This window comes from Erythrolamprus reginae, chromosome Z, assembly GCF_031021105.1.
Source record: "Erythrolamprus reginae isolate rEryReg1 chromosome Z, rEryReg1.hap1, whole genome shotgun sequence".
NCBI lineage: Eukaryota > Metazoa > Chordata > Lepidosauria > Squamata > Dipsadidae > Erythrolamprus > Erythrolamprus reginae.
The window spans coordinates 97,711,066-97,730,915 of record NC_091963.1 but is presented as its reverse complement, the minus strand read 5'-3'; the positions used below and the strand labels follow the sequence as shown (position 1 = coordinate 97,730,915).

Here is a 19,850-nt window from a genome sequence, read left to right as displayed (position 1 = left end):
TTATTTGGTTTCATGCTGTCTGCTGCCAACATTTTTAGACACAGCAAGCATACCAGTCTTTCTTTCTCCCACTGCAATTACAGTGAAGCCAAGCGCTACATATGCTTCATCATATTTCCTCATCTTTCGGGAGACTTATATTTGTCACATTATCTCCATCTCTCTCCTCTCTTTTCATCCCTGTTAAATATTTTTCCATAGTGTCACTTTAAGGGTTTGTTATATGCACTTCATATTTTTTACTCTGTGCTGTGTGCTATTGTTTGGTGCAAAAAATCCCAACTCCCTGTGGCAAAAAAAGCCTGTTCCCCAGGGTCACATGCTCTCCCCCCTGCATCACTCTGCACCCCACTATTTGAGAAACACTGGTTTAAAGCCATGGAGTCCAGCAGGAAATATTGTGGCTCCAGCTTATATGCTCCTGAAGATGCTCCTGAATTATTGTATTCTGCATCACTGCCATAAAAAATACAGAATCATAATCAAATCTCCATTAGCTGTGGTGACTTAAAGGAGAGTAATTTTTCAAGGATGACATTTTGAAATAAATAGTGACAATATATTCTGAGAATTGAACTGTTTCCCTACAGACATCCAAAGTTAAAATTTACTATTGTTAGTTTTAATTTTTAAAATTTTTAAAATCCCTTTTTTTGCACTTTTTAAAAAATTGTTGCAAACGATCCTGAGTGGCCCCATGGTAAGTAGCAAATAAATTTAACAATAAAGAAAACAAATATTTTAAATTGAGTGAATAGAATTGGGGTAAGTAGATTTGTTTCTTCATTAGAGGCTATAAAATCAGGTTATATGTATGGAAGCAGCCCTGTGCAGGGAAGAATGTTTTTTTGATAGATAAAGCAGGAGGTTAGACAAAGATATAATTTCCAGATGGAGGAAAATTCAGGACAATTGTTGAGATGAAAACTTCCGTGATTAATTTAAACAGTTATTAACACCCCCAAGGTGTTAATAGTTGTGGTTCATAATCAAACGAGAGCTGCATGCATATTTGGGAAATAAAATATCTCAATTTTTTAAAAAAATCTTAACTTTTGTTATTGTTTCTTAGATTAGCAAATGACACACAGAGTATCAGAAGTTGAATAGTCTGCATTTCTAGGACATGACTAATGTTTAAAGCTGGTCTATGGTTCATCTTTGGAAAGTATATAGGATAAACTTGAAAAATTAGAATATTGTGCAATAATGCAACTTAAAAAGTGAAATTAATATATGAGAGCCTCAAAGCAAGATAGTTCAAGCTGTGATTTGTCATAATTGTGATTGTTATGGGGTACAGCTCATGAAAAACCCAAATCCACAATCTCTGAAAATTAGAATATTGTGAAAAGGTACAATATTTCAGGCTCAAAGTGTCCCACTCTAATCAGCTAATTAAACCATAACACCTGCAAAGTGTTCTTGAGCTTTTAAATGGTTTCTCAGTCAGGTTCAGTAAGAATCATAATCATGGGAAAGGGTGCTGACCTGACAGTTATGTAGAAAACCATTATTGACACTCTCCATAAGGAGGGAAAGCCTCAAAAGGTAATTGAAATGAAGTTGGATGTGCATCAAAGCACATTACTAGATTATTGTGTGGAAGCACAAAGTGTGGAAGAAAAAATTGCACAAGCAACAGGTATGATCACAGCCTGGAGAGAATTGTCAGGAAAAGCCCATTCAAATGTGTTGGGGACTTTCACAAGGTGTGGACTGAGGCTGGAGTCAGTGCATCAAGAGCCATCACATACAGACCGATCTTGGACATGGGCTTCAAATGTCATATTCCTCTTGTCAAGCACTCCTGAACAACAAACAACCTGTGCTAATGAAAAGCAGACCTTTCCCGGTGGTCCAAAGTAGTCTTTTCTGATGAGAGCAACTTTTGCATCTCATTTGGAAACTGAGGACCCAGAGTATGGAGGAAAAATGGAGAGGCACACACTGCAAGATGCTTGAAGTCCAATGTGAAGTTTCTAGTCTTATGATTTGGGGAGCCCTGTTATCTGCCGATGTTGGTCCACTGTGTTTCATTAAGTCCAGGGTCAACACAGCCATCTACCAGAGATTTTGAAGCACTTCATGCTTCCTTCCACAGCTGAGCTTTATGGGGATGCTGACATCATTTTCCAGCAGGACTTGGTACCTGCCCACACTGCCAAAATCACCAAAACCTGGTTCAATGACCATGGGATTACTGTGCATTGGGATTACTGAATCCCATAGAGCAGTGATGACGAACCTATGGCACGGGTACCACAGGTGGCACTCAGAGCCATATCTGCTGGCACACAAGCCGTTGCCCTAGCTCAGCTCCAATGTGCATGTGTGCCGGCCAGCTGATTTTTGGTTTACACAGAGGCTCTGGGAGGGCATTTTTGGCTTCCAGAGAGCCTCTGGAAGGATGGGAGAGGATGTTTTTACCCTCCAGGGGAGCCTTTGGAGCCTGGAGAGGGCAAAACCCGAGCCTACTGGGCCCATCGGAAGTTGGAAAACAGGCCATTTCCAGCTTCCAGAAGGCCTCTGAGAGTGAGGGAAGCTGTTTCGCCCTCCCCAAGCATTGAATTATGGGTGTGGGCACTCGCGCATTTGTGATACTGCATGGACATGCTCTTTTGGCACACGAAGAAAAAACGTTTTGCCATCGCTGCCATAGATAATCTATGGGGCATTGCCAAGAGAAAGACAAGAGACTTGAGATCGAATGCAGAAGAGTTGAAGGCCACTATTGAAGCATCCTGGTCTTCCATAAACCCTCAGCAGTGTTACAGGCTGAAAGCTTCCATGCCATGCCGTATTGAGGCAGTAATTGTTTCAAAAGGGGCCCAAACCATGTATTGAGTACATATGCATTTTCAGAGGTTCAATGTTCTATGTTCAATCCTTGTTTTATTGATTGCATGTATGGTAATCTAATTTTCTGAGATAGTGAATTTGGGGTTTTCATCAGCTGTACCCCATAATCATCACAATTATGACAAATAATGGCTTGAACTATCTTGCTTTGCATGTAATGAGTCTCTCCATATATTAGTTCTTTTTCTTTTTTGAAATATGTTTATTGATATATAAATTTTAAAAACAAAATACAAAATAAGAGAAAAAAAACAAAAAAGAAAAAACACAAAAGACATACAGAAAAAGAAACAAACAGCATTGCAAAAACATATCAAAACCATCTACACAACAAATACATAGACATCTATTAATCCTAATGCAGTACACATATAGGCTCCTAGGCTTTAAAATTTCCTTTTCTTAACTTCATTACTCATTTTACATCAATTGGAGATTTAATTATAACACCCATTATTTGTATACATATTTTTCAATTTTAGTATTATATATTAATTTATTAGATTTGTATGCCGCCCCTCTATTATTATTTATAAATATTTCTTAAATTTTCATATATCATTTTGTGTTTTTTCTCAATTCACTCGTATAGTAAATTCCAAGTTTTGTAGTATTCCGAATCTTCTTTTTCTTTTAATTCAGTGGTCATTTTATCCATTTCAGCACATTCCAGGATCTTTTTAATTATTATGTTTTCGGTTGGGACCCCTCGTTTCCAGTATTGAGCTATTGCTATTCTGACTGCTGAGAGTTTGTGTAAAATTAAATAATGGTGCTTTTTCTTTACATTACGGCCTAGTATTCCCAGTAGAAATGTTTATGGGGATTTTTGGACTTTTTATTTCACTATTTCTTCTAGCCAATTCTTAATTTTATATCATAGTTTTTGGATTACTGGACAAGTCCACTACACGTGGTAATAAGTTCCATTTTTATATCTGCATTTCCAACATTTTGGGGTCAAATTGGTATACATTCTGGCCAATCTCGCTGGTGGCAAGTGCCATCTATAATACATCTTATATGGATTTTCCTTGCATGCAGTAGATTTAGGTATTTTATAATTTTTATTCCAAACTTCTTCCCATTGATCTAAATCTATATTGTATACAATTTTTTTGCCCAGCCAATCATATTCCCTTTTACAATTTCTCCAATATTTGTATATTTTAATCTATTGTTTTCTCGTCTTGTGATAATAATAATTTGTTTAGATCAGATTCTGGTTTTGCTATTTAGCGTTTCTTTTGGTCTTCTTTAAATCTTGATTTAAGTTGATAATGCCACCAATCTATTTTATTTCCTGTCATATATTATATTTCTCCTTTTTAAGTTGCATTACTGAAATTAATGAACTTTTGCACAATATTCTAATTTTTCAAGTTTCACCCGTAAGCTATTTCAAATAAAATTGCATTTTGCAATTGAGTTATGGTTAATTTGTCAATGCTGATAGTATTCAAGCGGTGCTCCTTATTTTGGGGATTGTATTCCAAAATTACTGGGCAGATATTATTGTTGGTATCTTTGTTTTCTTTTGGCACAATCATTCTATTTTCAAGTCTTTGTATGTTGGAAGAAATATCCATCTGGGTTTTATTCCAAGTGGGGAGAAAGACACTGGAAACATGGAAGCTGTTTGGAAAGATGGTTTAATGGTGGACATGGGTTAGGTCCTGGAAAATCGAGCACATAGAAGACAGACAGACACACACACACACACTTGGGGCCCCACTTTGAGCTTCCTGTTCCTATGTAAGGGCAAGCATCCTGATTGGTTGTCACTCCCATGGGGCCATGCAAGGGTAAGTTTGTAGGTTGTCTTGAGTCCCAGGCTTGGTTGAATCTTGCTGGGTGATGATGTAATGAAGAGGGTTTGGGGCAATTCCTATTATGGCCCAGGACTAATCCTACCTTTGGATGAGGGTGTGTGCTTATGAATAGACATAACCATCTCTTTATCTCTTAAGTGCTAACAACTGCTGTGGGCTTTTGATGATTGGCTACTTAAAGAAAAAGGGAATAAAAAGGTGGTATAAAAAGATAACAAACTATGATTAATTACATGCATGCTTTGCGATGTATCCATTTATACTTTAGATAACCAGAATTGTACTTCAGATAAGACTGGCATTCAAACTTATGTATGAAAAGGGAAATATGATTTTTTCAAATTTAAAATCCTGTGAATTATGCATTGAACTATCTAGATTTCCATGAATTATTTAATTACTTAATATATGTATATATATATATATATATACCTACCTTATTGCAAATAGTTTGTGGGTGTGTTTCAAAATAAAGACCTAGAAGGTCTCAAAAAAGAACATGTTCCTTGTCTTTATTGGTCAAGTATGCATTACATTTGAAATATAAAAGTGTTCCAAAAATGTTCCTAATACAGACTTCTAGCATCCACCCACCCAGGATTTTAAGTTGACAAGGCTTATTTCATAAACAAAACATGGAGTGCTTCAATCTGTTCTATTAATATTTTTGCTTTCAAGTCAACAAAATACAGATCGCTTTAATAAGAAACCACATCCTAGGAAACTTATCTGAACCTGACAATATATTTTATTGTAATAAATATTAAGCAGCGGCTACTCTGCTGAAGGATTATTTTAAAGAAGCAAAAATAATTCTAATTAGCTGTAGTAAGCATGAACTAAAGATAGTTGCAAATATTATATAAAATAGTTAAATAGCATTATTCCCCCACCCATTAAAGTGCTGAAAATTAGGTTGGTATGTTTTTCTTCTTTCCATTAACAACTATTTGGTTAGACATTCTTTTTGCTACAACCAATTTCATATATTTCATTAGGTATAGTGAAAGATAATGGAAAGGTTATTTTAAGAGCACCAATAGAGGGCATGTACACAGACAAAGTTATTTATTCATGAGTATTTCAACATTTTAAAATGTGCATTAACAAGGCTGCAGGATTCTTTGGGAAAGTCATTTTTCTTGCTGTGACATTACACCTGAAACAGTATTTTAGAATTTACTAAAATCTGAGCTGGTCTAAGTAATCTAAATTTTACTTGTATAAACCTTGTGTTGAACCACTAATGCTATTATTTCTGTAGGAGTAAGCCCCACTAAATTCAATGTCACTTACTTCTGAAATGATACTAGAAGCTTGCAGTGTAATTCCATATAAGAAACAACTGCTAGTGTAACAGAGTTCATTTCTTCTAAGTAGCAAAGAATATATACTTTGGCCTCTTTTATTCTCATATGCAATGTTTGCCATGAGTAGAACAGCTTATACAATTTAAAAATACATACCACATATTCACAAATGTATCTGTTATTTAGATTTTAGAAGTACGTGGGACAAGTGATAACAATTATAATTAGTGGTCACCATTTGCCACAGGTACTTCTAAAATCTTTTAGATTGAAATAGATTCTTTCCCAATTAGTATTCAAATGTTTTCTTGGCAGTGGAAACGATCCAGAGTCACATTATATCTTCTAATACGGAATTTTGCAAAAAAATAAAATAAAAAATAAAAAATAAAATAAAAATCTAACTAAGATTAATTTAAGAATAAATTATTCCCTTGATATGTAATTCAGTATCTTCTAAATTTAAGCTTTTCTATCAATACGTTCTTAGGAGAAAACAATGGCCAATTCATTCTGACTAATTTAAAAAAAACTTGATTGTAACTGATAGACAATAGAAAGCTAAGGAAGAGTATTTTCAAACTAGTTACAGACAGTAATTTTATTAACCCATCTTTGTAGTAATCTGGTTAGCCTATCTTAACATTGAAATGTATTAATAATATTGAAGAGCCTAAATATTATGATTAAGGATCGGTATTTTTATTTTTGTCTTATTCAACATTTATAGAGTAGCTGGGGAAGACTTTTGCATAAATTTCGTATTCCATTTATAAAATTAAATTTATAATGAATAAATACCAAATCTCATTGTATAAACATACTAAAACGTTATGGAACAAACTGAAAAATAATGCCCATTTTATGCATACTTAAAATTACACAACTAGAAAAGTAATGCTTATTAATATTTTAATGTATGAAGAAAACATCCAGACTGCTGTATATGAAGATACATCCGTCACATTAAAGTTGAGCCTCTATACTGACATACCAGAAAGATTCTGCTATCCATTTCAGTTATGTAAACAATTGTACATTTATCTGCCATTCTAAACAGGATCAAGTTTACATAATTTTGCTAAATTTCTGTGTATGCCCAAAAGCAGCTTACAGTACTAAAAACCAACCAGCTAAAGAATAGGTTCAATATAAAGTTATGCCTAAAATTAATAATAAACAAAGGGAAAATAAAATAGAATCGAAAGAGGCTAAGATGAACCATATGCTGGAATGGGCAGTCATTATATTCAAAGAAAAGTGTCAGTATATTCTTCTGAAAAAGCCTACACACTTCAGTCCAATACAACTGAAGAATAATCTGAAAGCTGATGCGAATTGCTTTTGCCATCTGTAGTCTCCTATCAGCCAAAAAAAAAGAAAAAAAAGAACAAAATAACCCCAAAATAACTTCAGGCTATCGAAGGTGATCTGAATTCAACCAAGCTGGTTCATATGCACACTGCTCATGTGTGGTGCCCATGTTCCTGTCCAAACCTGGGGAGGAGAGTAGACATTTTAAGCTATGCAGAGTTTTAATTGTCAAACAAATAAACAAATAAACAGACAGAATTGTCAATAATTCCCACTTAACATATGTGAATTATTATCTCAATTGGTTATTCTTTAAAGTAAAATATAAACATATGGAATGTTCTTAGCTTTTTTTATCCATTTTGAAAATGATGTGCATGCTACGTGTACTGTATATCATTGTGTGAAATATTACTACCACTTTTAACTATTCAACCTATTATTCAATAACAATAAGAAATTAACATGGGCATTCTGGGTAAAAATAAAGCAATGTCTGGAAGAAATATTGAAAATAAATATGGATTTAAAACCAGAGCTCTTTTTATTAGGGATAAATAACAATAGACAAATATGACAAAAGCACAATATATTTAACATTACCTATTTTGAATGCCACAAGGCTAGCTTTTGCTCAAAAATGGAAAGACAAGAATATACCCAAGAGGAAGAAATTTTATACAAAATATTATCATGCTTGGAGATAGATAGGCTAAAGTTAGAATTGAAAGAAAAACCCAAAACTGAATATTTCAAAACCTAGAATAAATTATATCATTGGGGGAGGAGGGGGGAGCACTAGAATGGAGTGGAAATATTTTTTTTTTTTAAAGATATTAACATTTGGGCTAAAGCTGTTACTTATAAAGGTCTCCATAATCAAGAAATGTAAAACATTAAGAATAAAAGGACAGGGTTTTTATCCCCTCAGAGTATCCTATTTCCTTATTATCTAAATATACATTCTTCTATTATTTTTTTTACCCACTAGTACAAAATGGCCTGATGATAAAACATGCATTATTAGCTCAAAGTAAATTTCTTCAATTTTTGGACTGTTGGTACAATTATATAAATATTGTTTGGGCGATATATATGCCACATATAAATGTCTCTAAAAATCTGTCATTCGAATACTATTGACTATAGGAAATAAGAAAACTAAAAGTAATGCTGAGACACATTATAGACAAAGAGATCTGAAAGAGGACATTTGTCCATAAATGCTAATCTAAAATATCCTTGATACTTACTGTCTGGGGGCCATTAGTCTCTGCAGAATTTGAAACCATCTTTATCAATGAATTCCAAGTTGGGTCACCAGCATGAGGCCCATTGAATATGGGTCCACCAGTACCATCTGCTATGGGTGCAAGAGGAGGAATCATTGCATTCCCATACACTGAAAAAGGCATGCCCTGTCAAGAATAGAATAATGACTTAAGATTCAAAAAATGTATTGTATTCTTGATTTTAGATTTATTTATTTATTTGTTTATTTATTAGATTTCTATGCCACCCATCTCAAAAAGACTCAAGATTGCATACAACATAATATACAAATGGAAACACCTTGAAAAATCATCAAAATATCTTTTAATATGGTGTTGGTCCACCTTTTGCGGCAAATACAGCCTCAATTCTCTGAGGTATTGATTCATACAAATTGTGAATTATTTACAAAGGAATTTTAGCCCATTCTTCCGTTAAAGCACCCTCCAGTTCTTTTAAAGATGGTGATGGTGGTGGAAATCAACTTCTTACTTGAATCTCTAAAATTGACCATAAATGCTCAATAATGTTGAGGTTTGGTGATTGTGGTGGCCAGATGAGATGCTGAACTTCATTAGAATGTTCCTCGTGTCATTCTTTAACAATTCTTGCTCTATAGATTGGTGCATTATCATCTTGAAAGATGGCATCGCGCTCTAGAAACAGTTCTTGAACCATAGGATGAATTTGGTCGGCCAAAATTCCTAAATAGTGATGGTTGTTAATTCTTCCATGAAGGGAAATCACTGGACAAGCGGATTTCCAAGAAATAGCACTCTAGACCATCACTGAACTCCCACCATGTTTGACGGTTGGGAGAAGGCAGTCTGGATGAAATGATTCTTTTGGCTGTCTCCAAACATAAACATAGCCAGAGGTCGGAAAAAGGGTAAACGATGATTCGTCAGAGAAAATCACATTTTGCCACTGCTTGAGGGATCATTTCTGTTGGTTTCTACACCACTCTAAACGCTTTGAAACATTTGTCTTTGAGAGCAGAGGTTTTCTAATTGCAGCTCTTCTGTGGAATCCAAATTTGTGAAGCTCCCTTCGAACAGTTTTTATGGAAACTGGGTTCTGTATGTGTCTATTGAGCTCTGCAGTGATTTTAGGAGCTGCGGTCTTGCGATCCGCTCTAACAATTCGCTTTAGAGTCTGACAGTCTCTCTTAGACAACTCTGACTTTCGACCAGACGTGTGCTTGGCTGAAGACGTTTTCCCTTCTCTTTCAAAAGCAGTCATTACTTTTGAGACATTACCTCTTGAAACGCCAAACATTCGGGCACTTTCTGTTACACTAGCGCCTGCCATTCGAGCTCAACAATTTGGCCTCTTTGAAAGTCTGAGAGGTCTGCCATTTCTAGAAGGTTATAACCAATTTCCTTAAATTTCTATATTAAAAAAAGGTAGTTTAAAAAAACATATCAAATCACAGAATTTAAAAAAAACATTAAAATATGTCAAGTTTGGATTGATTTGAACATGTTCAAACATTATGATGCCAAAAAGTCAAGTGTTTCCATTTTTTTGTCCACCCTATAAAACAATATATACAAAGAAATTGTTATTAAATTATTATTAAAAAGAATTATTTATGAAATCATTAAAACCACCATATGCAGTCATTCCCATTCATTCAATTCAATCGTTTCAACATTATCTGGAGACAATCTCATCTCTCATGGCCCCCATGCCCGCCGGCAGAGATATGCATATTTGAAATATGCATATTTCAAGAGAAATTTGTATTATAAACTGCCTGCAATCTAATGACCTTAATTTATATTACATGTGCTAAAAACATAAGAATTCCTAAGTTAAATGTTTCCTGATTTTGCAATTGGGGCAGTATATAAAAAATTAAAATAGATATATCCATATATGAAAATATTTTATATAATTATTTCTTGATACATGTGAACAAGATTTAAATATTAAGAAAGTAATTTGTATATTCTCATTTCCTAGCTATTTAGGTTTAAACGTTTAAACAGGGAAAACGTTGTCGCCAGGCCTGGGGCAATTAGATCTAGACCCCCTGACCAATAAATGTAATGCATGGTGTGACTGAATTGGTTGATCGATTAATATATTGGGTTTTTAGCTGTAGGTTTTTTTAATATATTAGATTTGTTTTATACGCTTTGTTTTTACACTGTACCTTGTGAGCTGCCCCCAGTTTTCAGAGAAGGGTGGCATACAAATCAAATCAAATAAATCAACACTATTTAAATAACAAAAACCTGGCTAATCATCTAAATGTTATATTACCCCAACTTTAGGAAAGTCCATGTATCCTGCAGGAACATGCTGGTGGAATGTACCAGAAGGAGTTACAATTCCTGTGCTCTCTCTTTCCATTGCTTGATGTGAGAATACTCCTGGATCAGACATTGGCCTGTGAATCATATGGTTTCCCATTCCACTATGATACCAATCTACTTTATCTAGGAAGAAAAAAGAGTATAACTATTAATATATTCGTATTCATCTTATCACTTAGTTTCTAATATATACCGTGATCTAAAAACCAAAGAAAAAGGCACTCTGCTCACTTAGCCTTACATAATATGTCACAATAAGGTTTAAAGTTAAGTTTTTAAAGCAGGATATAAACTGTGAGAGGAGACCACTGTCAACCATCACTACTTTCTCCATCTCAGATATGCCAACAACCAAGTTTCCTACACCTGACTCCATCCCTCTGGGTCCCTCATCTGTTGTGATCCTAGAAAAAGAGGTGTGTGTGAGTTCAATTTCACAAAAGTCTGGAAAAGCACCAGACCCAAACAGGATAATTCCTTGTTTGAAAATCTGTGTTGGTCAACTGGCCCCCATCTTCACCTGCATCAAAATCCCCACTCCATTAGTATTGGATCACACCCTCCCCTGGGCTGTGTGATCTCTCCATTACTCTTTTCTCTATATATCAATGACTGAATCTTGGAAGATCCTTCTGTTAAAACACTGAAGTGTGTCATTGCTCTTATCAAGACAACAATGAGTTTGCATGTAGATGGGAGGTAGAACAATTGGCCCTATAGTACAGCTGGAATAATCTGGACCTGAACACTTTTAAAACTGTAGAGATAATAGATTTTAGGGGAAGCTCTCCTATTCTACAACTTCTTACAATAATATCAACACAGTATCAACAATAGAGATCTTCATGTTTCTGGGTTTTATAATCTCCCAGGACTTGAAATGGACACCTAATATTAAACCACCATTAAGAAGGTGTAAACGTGTTCTTTGAGAAATCTATCTGCCTCGGAGTTCTGCTTTTGATGAATGCATTAGTCAGAATGTGGATAGAAGGCATAGCAAAGAATGTTCTTTCTGTTTCAACTGAGCCTATCATTTGTACCTGTATAACAGCCTGGCTTGGCACAGCCACCAAGCAGGACAAGTAGAAAATTCTATGTATAGTTAGGACTGCACAAAAACAACAACTGCAACCTGCATGCCTTCCACTAAGGACCTATATATTGCATGAATCAGAAAGAGAACCAGAAAACATCTATAGACTGCTCACAGCCTGACTTAAACTGTTTCAACTTCTCGCTTCAGGGTGCCACTATAGGACATTGTATGCCAAATCAGCTAGACATGAAGATAGTTCTTATCCCACACCATGCCATCATTCTGCTAAACACCAGAATTATCCTATGCTTAAAGATATTACTAGATATAAGTAGTAGACTATATTGTTATTATCCTTGTCATCTTCTAATCTTTCCATCCTGTTGCAGTATAGCATGAATGTTAGAATAGGATTACAGTGATCCCTCGATTTTCGCGGGTTCAAACTTCGCGAAACGGCTATACCACGGTTTTTCAAAAAATATTAATTAAAAAATACTCCGCGGTTTTTTTTCTATACCACGGTTTTTTCCAACCGATGACGTCATACGTCATCACCAAGAGTCACTTCTCTCTCTCTTTCTCTTTCTTTCCTGTCATTCTCTGCTTCAATCATTTTCTCATTTCTCTTTTTTCTCCCTTTTTCTATCATTTTTCTCTCTCTCTCTACCTTCCACTCTCTCCCCTCTTGCTCTCTCTCTCTTTCTCCCTCTCCCTCTCTGTGAGAACGCCTGCCCCCACCTCTCCTGCAGCCCCCTCGCTGATAGCTGGGACGAAAGTGCTCTCAGCTAAGGGACTGTGAGAGGGGCGAGGCAGGCATTCTCAAAGCGCTCAGAGCGGCTACCGGCCGAATGAGGAGGATGAGAAGCCGTAGCCGCCAGCGCTGCTGCAGGAGGACCCGTGTCCGAAGAAAGCCGGTGAGAGGGGTGGATCGTGCGGGCAGGCGGTAGTGGCGAGGGGGCCGGAGGCGCTGGGGGGGCGGGGGCAGCCGACATTCAAAGCAATCTTTGCCGGCCTCCGCACTTTCGTCGCTCCCTGCCCTAATTTCAAGCCCAGCTCCTTGTGCTGCCTTGAAAAAGTGTGCGTGGGGGTAGTTTTTGGCTGTCCATAGCCAAAAATGGTGTTTTTACTTCCGCACCGCTACTTTGCGGAAAATCGACTTTTGCGGGAGGTCTTGGAACGGCTGTAATGGCTTTAAATAGCTATTTAATATTTATTTGTTTGTTTGTTTGATTTATATGCCGCCCCTCTCCGAGGAGATATCAGAAAATTAACACTAGCATTTCTGGAAGAAGCTTCTATTTTAACATTTAAATTATTATTAGAACATGAGTAGAAGACAATACATACCACCTTGATTTCCTCCTAGTCCTTCAAAAGACCATATACCGCTATGACCAACTGGAGCAGCTAAGTTACTCCCGATAACAGCAGGTGTAGATGTTCCTGTTTGCCTAATACGTGCAGAACGCTCAGTTCCAATTGGAACAGGAACCTTCCTGTCCTGAGACATACTGCTGGGCTTTTCTGACCTGATGGAAACAGCTGAAGGGGTTGGAGATGGTGCTCTTACTCCAGCAGTCATTGGTTGAGCAGATGGCTCTAAAAGCAAATACATACGAAGAGTGAATTTGCTGTGAATATTTCAAGACAACAACCTTCCTTCCCAATACTTGTTTTTATCCCAGACTCAATAAAATGAGTAACATGAATTAAATAACAGTTGGAAACAGATACATTATGATACCAGATACTTGATATAACTCCGAAGTAACAGCTTGTAATTTTTTATAACATGCTATCTAATTGGAGAGCCTTCTGTCACAGTACAGTTTTGCAAACTGTACAATCATGATTCTAGAATTCAGCTTACTTGAATAAAATAACTACAAATATTTCTTGGGTTGTTATTAAAACTTTACTACAGTTATTATCATTTAGCTTTCTTCTACTCTTCTCTAAGATAAAAAATCTGCCAGGAACCTTAATATATTTGATTATCTTATTAAAAGAATGCCACAAAAGCCTCACCGTTTGATGCAGAGGAACATGGAGGCAGTAAATTGAGTGGGGAAAAATGCTGTCTATTAAAATTAGCAGCCGCTGGTGCTCCACCAAGAGATGTTCCTGATGCATATACTTGGCCACTTGAAAGATTTGAGGCAAAGTTACCCAAATGTGCAGAAGAAGGTGTAACAGAACCGTAAGGTGAATCGAGACCAACAATACCTGTAAAATTATGAGCAAAACATCACTTTTCAAGAGGAATGAATGCTAGTATTGGTATAAAACATAATTTGCTTATTCAATAATTTTAATAGTAACTAACATATTGCTGTATTAATTTTTTACTTTGAATTTTATATACAGTGATCCCCCGAGTTTCGCGCTCTCGATCATTGCTAATCGCTATATCGCGATTTTTCCACCCGGAAGTAAAAACACCATCTGCGCATGCGCGCCCCTTTTTTCTATGGCCACGCATGCGTAGATGGTGGAGTTTGCATTCCCCGGGCAGATCAGCTGCTGGGCGGCTTCCCTGGGTCTTCCCCCTCTTGCTGGCGGGAGGGCGAGCGGCGGGCATCAGCGAGGAGCCGGGGTTTCCCCTTTGCGTGGGCGGCCAGTAAGACCCCAGTGCCGCTTCCCAGCTGAGTCCCGAAGCCAAACGCGGAAGTTCGCCTTTGCCGTCTGGCTTCAGGACTCAGCTGGGAAGCGGCGCGAGCAAACGGCGTGGGCGGGCGAAGGGCGGGCGAGCGGCAGCGAGGAGTTTGCATGGGCGGTGGGGAAACCCCAGAGCCGCTTCCCAGCTGAGTCCCGAAGCCAAACGCGGAAGTTTGCCTTTGCCGTCTGGCTTCAGGACTCAGCTGCTGCAAGCGAGCAGCCGGGCGGGCGGGCGAACGGGCAAGCGATCTTGGGGTTTCCCCGTTGCCCAGGCAAAGGGGAAACCCCAAGATCGCTTGCCGCTTGCCCGTTCACCCGCCCGCCCGGCTGCTCGCTTGCAGCGCCGCAGCAGCGAGGAGCCAGGCGGGCGAGCGAACGGGCAAGCGATCTTGGGGTTTCCCCGTTGCCTGGGCAACAGGGAAACCCCATCTTCGGCTCCTCGCTGCTGCCGCGCTGCAGAGCAGATCAGCTGTTGGGCGGCCGAAGGGGTCTTCCCCGCCGCCCACACGCAAACTCCACCATCTGCGCATGTGCGGCCATGGAAAACAGGACGCGCATGCGCAGATGGTGTTTTTACTTCCGTGCCGCTACATCGCGAGTTTACGATTATCGCAAGGAGTCTTGGAACGGAACCCTCGCGATAATCGGGGGATCACTGTATACTAATAAATCAGTTTATCCACTTGTATCAAGAGGAAGATCACATGATCTTTCTACTTGCTATCAAAATGTCAGTAATCAACAAATCAAACAGATTTCACTTTCTAAAACTTCTAAGTAAATATATATTTTCCTTACAAATAGATGAATCATAGAATGGAAGAGTGTTAATTTTAGTTGTTATATTGGGGCTAGGAATGAAAAAAAAACTGTTCTGCAAGTGAATATTTGCTGGTTGAGATAGAATTTAACATTGGCAGAAACCTGAATTTTCTCAAATTTCCCAAAACATTATTATTGGAATGAGTTTTATTATGTTCTGGATAATGCCTGGTCATAAATATTTAATATTATTAGAGTTTTTGGTTTTTTGCTCCATCTTGTGGATGATGTGAGTAATTAGCGGGAGCAGGGGAAATACATACATAAGGCCTGGAGGCCATGCTACTTGAAGCACGTCAGTCCCCTCGACCCCTGGTATCTGGGACGTGGTCAGGATTATTGTGAGATGGGCATTGTTCGGGAGTGGCAAATAGATCAAACAAAATTTACTTGCATTTTTAAACATCCATGCCATTTTTATTTGTTTTATTGTATACAAGAATGTGTTAAATAATACATCAAAAGGGGCGTTGGTCTTACCCAATACGCTACTTCTCAGGAAGCCAGGAATGGGTTAACTCCATCTACTCTCTGAATGGACTGAGTCTATCAAAATTGTTTAGGTCACGATCTTGATGCTAGCCTAGGATCGAAGCAACAGACTCTCACGTGCCTCAGTCGATGAACCACTAATCCTTTCACATGCTTGCAAGCAGACAATCCACCAAGATGAAGAAGTCCCCTAGCAGGCAGTCAATCAATAGTCAAATAGAAATAAGTTGGGGCTGTCTGCTATGTTTACCTTCCTGAGAAGGAGCATATCAGGTAAGACCAACGCCCCTTCTCCATAGAGGTGGATACAGCAACCAGGAATGGGACATACCAGAGCTGGCCCTCCATCTGGTAGAGCTCGGACTGGTGGCTGAGTCTCTAGTCTCTGAACACCTGTTGTAACACCTTTCTACCAAAGGACGCCTCCGCCGAGGTGTACACATCCACTTTATAGTGCAGCATGAAGGAAGAAGGGGATGTCTAGATGGCTGCCTGGCAAATCTCTTCCAAAGAAGCCTGAGTCGCTCACACTGCCAAAATCTCTGCGCTGCGCTTGAAGTGAGCCGTGATATGATCCGGCACATGTCTGGATTAAGGCTCGTAGGCGTTAGCAATGGTAGAGCGAATCCAGCAGCCCACTGTGTTCGATGACCACGTTTTGGCCCAAGAAAGATGGCAGAAAGGACAGAAAAAGCGTTTCTGATCTCTGGAATTGGGCCGTTCAGTTGATGCAGATATGAAGTGTTCTATGAACGTCAAGTGTGTGCCATCTCTTCTCCGAGGGATGGCTCGGATGTGGGCAAAAATTTGGCAGAACTAGCTCCCGGGCCCTATGGAACCAAGTATTGACCTTTGGTATAAAGTCAGGCCCAGTCAAAGAATTACACGATCATTGTGAAAAATGCGCAGGTCAGCTCGAACGCACAGGGTGGCCAGTTCGGACACCCTTCTAGCTGATGTAATGGCGACTAGGAATGCTACCTTACAAGAGAAGTGTCATAAGCTGAACTGGTGGAACAGTTCATAGTGGGCCTCTGTGAGCCTCTGAAGAACCTTTGACAAATCCCAGGTAGGGTATCAGTGAACAACAAAGGGTAGAGATTGGTCGTTCCATGAAGGAAGTGACAAATTGTGGGATAGAGAGCCAAGGGCTCTAGATGTCTACATGAGATAATGGAAGACAAGACCGTTTGTCTCCAAAGTGTATTGGGGCTGAGGCATTGACATCCTGGAGGAAGTCAATGACCTGACTGATGGCTGCCACTGTAGGCACAAGGTTTGCCTGGATGCACCACCCATAGAAGGCCCTCCAGCTGGCATCATAGATGCGAGTGGTAGAATGTCTCCTGGAGGACAGAATGTAGTGATGGCCCTAGCAGAAATATCATTCTCCTTCAGAGCAACCCTCTCAAGCACTAGATGGTCAGTTGGAGCCACTGCCCCATGGCTGAGGAAAACTCTGCTCTGAAGAAATCTCCAAGGACGAGACACTGAAAGGCTCAGTAGGTCGGCGTGGCCAATGAGGAGCCACAATTAGGATCTCTGCCCTCTCTCACACATAATCTTGTGGATGATGTGAGTAATTAGCGGGAGCAGGGGAAATGCATACATAAGGCCTGGAGGCCATGCTACTTGGAGCGCGTCAGTCCCCTCGACCCCTGGTATCTGGGACGTGGTCAGGATTATTGTGAGCTGGGTGTTGTTCGGGAGTGGCAAATAGATCCACTTGCAGGAAGCCAAATATGTCTGTTACCTCCTGGAACAAGTCTAGATGAAGGTGTCAGGCCAAAGCCATCATGTGGAGTTAGAGACTTTGGCTTGCCACAGTAGAATAGTATTAGGGGAACTGGGAGGGGTTAGTTGCATGAGAGGGAAAGTTACTAGCCACAACAAATTCCTTTCTTAGAGTCCAAGGTCACTCGGACTGGTCCTCATGCTAAACTTGTGGGTGTGGGGATGTGAGATGAACCTTAACCTGGGTGGGATACTGGAAGGAAGCTAGTATCGGAATGGCAATGGCATGACCAATGACCATCATGGCTCTGCTAATAAATCCAATCTTGGATAAGAGAATTGGACTGGAATCTGATTTATTTCTCAGATGCTATTTGGGGCGCTGAGAGCAAATTCCAATACTCCTTTTTCATCAAATGTCAGAGAGAGGGGGAGGAGGGAGGGAGAGAGAGAGAGAGAGAGAAATGATGGAGGAAAGTAACAAGAATCACAGGCTGTTTCCTTTCTTTCATTTCTCTTTCTCTCTCTTTGTCCCCTCTCTCTTTCACACACACAGATAACTATTTTATGAGGGCAGGCATAAGGACACAGATCCTCCCTGCTTCCAGCTCGGAATCTGCTTATGGCGATGCCCTGAGACTCAGCCTCTGTGTGGGCAACCCCCGTCTGGCCAATGCAATAAATGGGCTCCCTCGCAGTGCCTCTTCTTCCATGTGAAGCAGCAGCCGGTGAGGGCTTTATCTGTGAAGCCATGAAGCGTAATCACATGGCCAGTTCTTGCCTGCAGCGTTGGCAGCCAGGATCAGGCCAGAGCCACCGCCAGCTGAAATCAGCAGGTCAGACTCTGTGACCTGGAGGCAACATGCATTCGGAGCCTCTGTCCAAGAAGAGAGTGTGCCGGAGCTCAAACGCTAAATCTTGCCAGCCTTGGATATCAGGGATATTGCAGGCATACTAGCCATGTAAAGGCAGCCCATGTAGCCATCTGCCCCAAACTGGCAGGGAGGCTTCAAGACAACACTTGAGATTGTCCAGCAGAGGGCTGTCCCCTTCTAGTATCCGCTGCCCTGGCAAAGGCAAAGCAGAAACAGGAGGGGCCACGCAGAACTCCTTTGATGGCCTCCCCAGCCCTGGTGCTGTGCAAGCCCCGGAGCAGTGCTGGGAAGCCAGGGGTATCCCAGGATTACAACGCTGAAGGCTTAGGGTGGGGGAGCATTTTCAGCAGTCCGCAAGAAAATGGGGAGGGGAATTTTCATGCCTGTCCTTCTATTCTCAGTCTGTGCTGAATTTAAGAATAGGACAGGTGGGGAAGTCACGTTCCCCATTTCCCCACCCCAAGCCTTCAGCATATCCCAGGATTGCAATACTGAAGGTTCGGCAGGAAAAAGCTGTTTAGAGAAGATATGGAGATTGAGATCAGCAGAGCTGCCTCCCTTTTCGGAGCCTGAATATCATCCGCAAAACAGCTGAGCGTGTCTTGATTAAACAGCTGATTTTGTTTTGTAGAGCTATTTAGCAAAGTCATATAGGCTTAGCTCAGTTGCTTTGCCGACGACGTTCAGGCTCTGAAAAGCGCCACAGATGAACTGTTTAGCAGAGACCCTGAAGGTACTAAGCAGGAAAGACAACTCCCATCCCCATCTTTCTGGTACAGGAAAAAATGGGGAACTTCTCCAAAACTAAGACCAGGTGCCTTCTTTGGCCATACAAAAAAGACCCAATGTTGTTTTCAGGGAAACATGGTATGTAACTTTGTACAAACTTGTAACCAATACAGTACGTATCATAAACCCTTTATTTATCATATGTATCTCCCATTAATTTTACCTATATAATTCTATATAGTTCTAAAATTCTAATCCAATTTTATGAATTAATACATCCTAATATTAAACAACACCTAAATATATCTTTTACCATCATTCCATAGTCAATCTATATTTAATAATCAACCATCCCTCCTCAAATTTCTACCACTTTCTCATTTCTGGATACTTCTCCCTTTTCTCTCTCATTTGTTTCTCATTTCTCCCTCTTCCTCCCTTTTTCTCTCATTCCTTCCCGCTCTTACTTCCCCTCTTTTTCCATCCCTGTCTCCTCCCCCCCTTGGGGGCACTGCTGTAGTTCGGCTTCTGGGTTGTGGTTGTATTTGGTCTGTAGGGTGGGTGTGGGTTTGGGTCTGGTGGAG

At 39.6% G+C, this 19,850-nt stretch overlaps 1 protein-coding gene across 7 annotated transcripts in view; it reads right to left on the bottom strand.

Annotated features, from left to right (window-relative positions):
• Positions 1-5,179: 5,179 nt before the first annotated feature.
• ANKRD17 (ankyrin repeat domain 17) overlaps positions 5,180-19,850 on the bottom strand; it is a 133,808-nt gene continuing 119,137 nt past the window's right edge. For 6 of the 7 annotated variants that reach the window (XM_070726723.1, XM_070726724.1, XM_070726721.1 and 3 more), the window contains 5 exons: positions 13,985-14,182; positions 13,304-13,555; positions 10,862-11,037; positions 8,572-8,736; positions 5,180-7,501 (listed from right to left, as the gene is read on the bottom strand). In XM_070726723.1, the coding sequence (XP_070582824.1) occupies positions 7,442-7,501; positions 8,572-8,736; positions 10,862-11,037; positions 13,304-13,555; positions 13,985-14,182 (851 nt within the window). In that variant the 3' untranslated portion in view covers positions 5,180-7,441. The remainder of the gene's footprint in view (positions 7,502-8,571; positions 8,737-10,861; positions 11,038-13,303; positions 13,556-13,984; positions 14,183-19,850) is intronic. The other variant, XM_070726728.1, reaches the window with a different exon arrangement.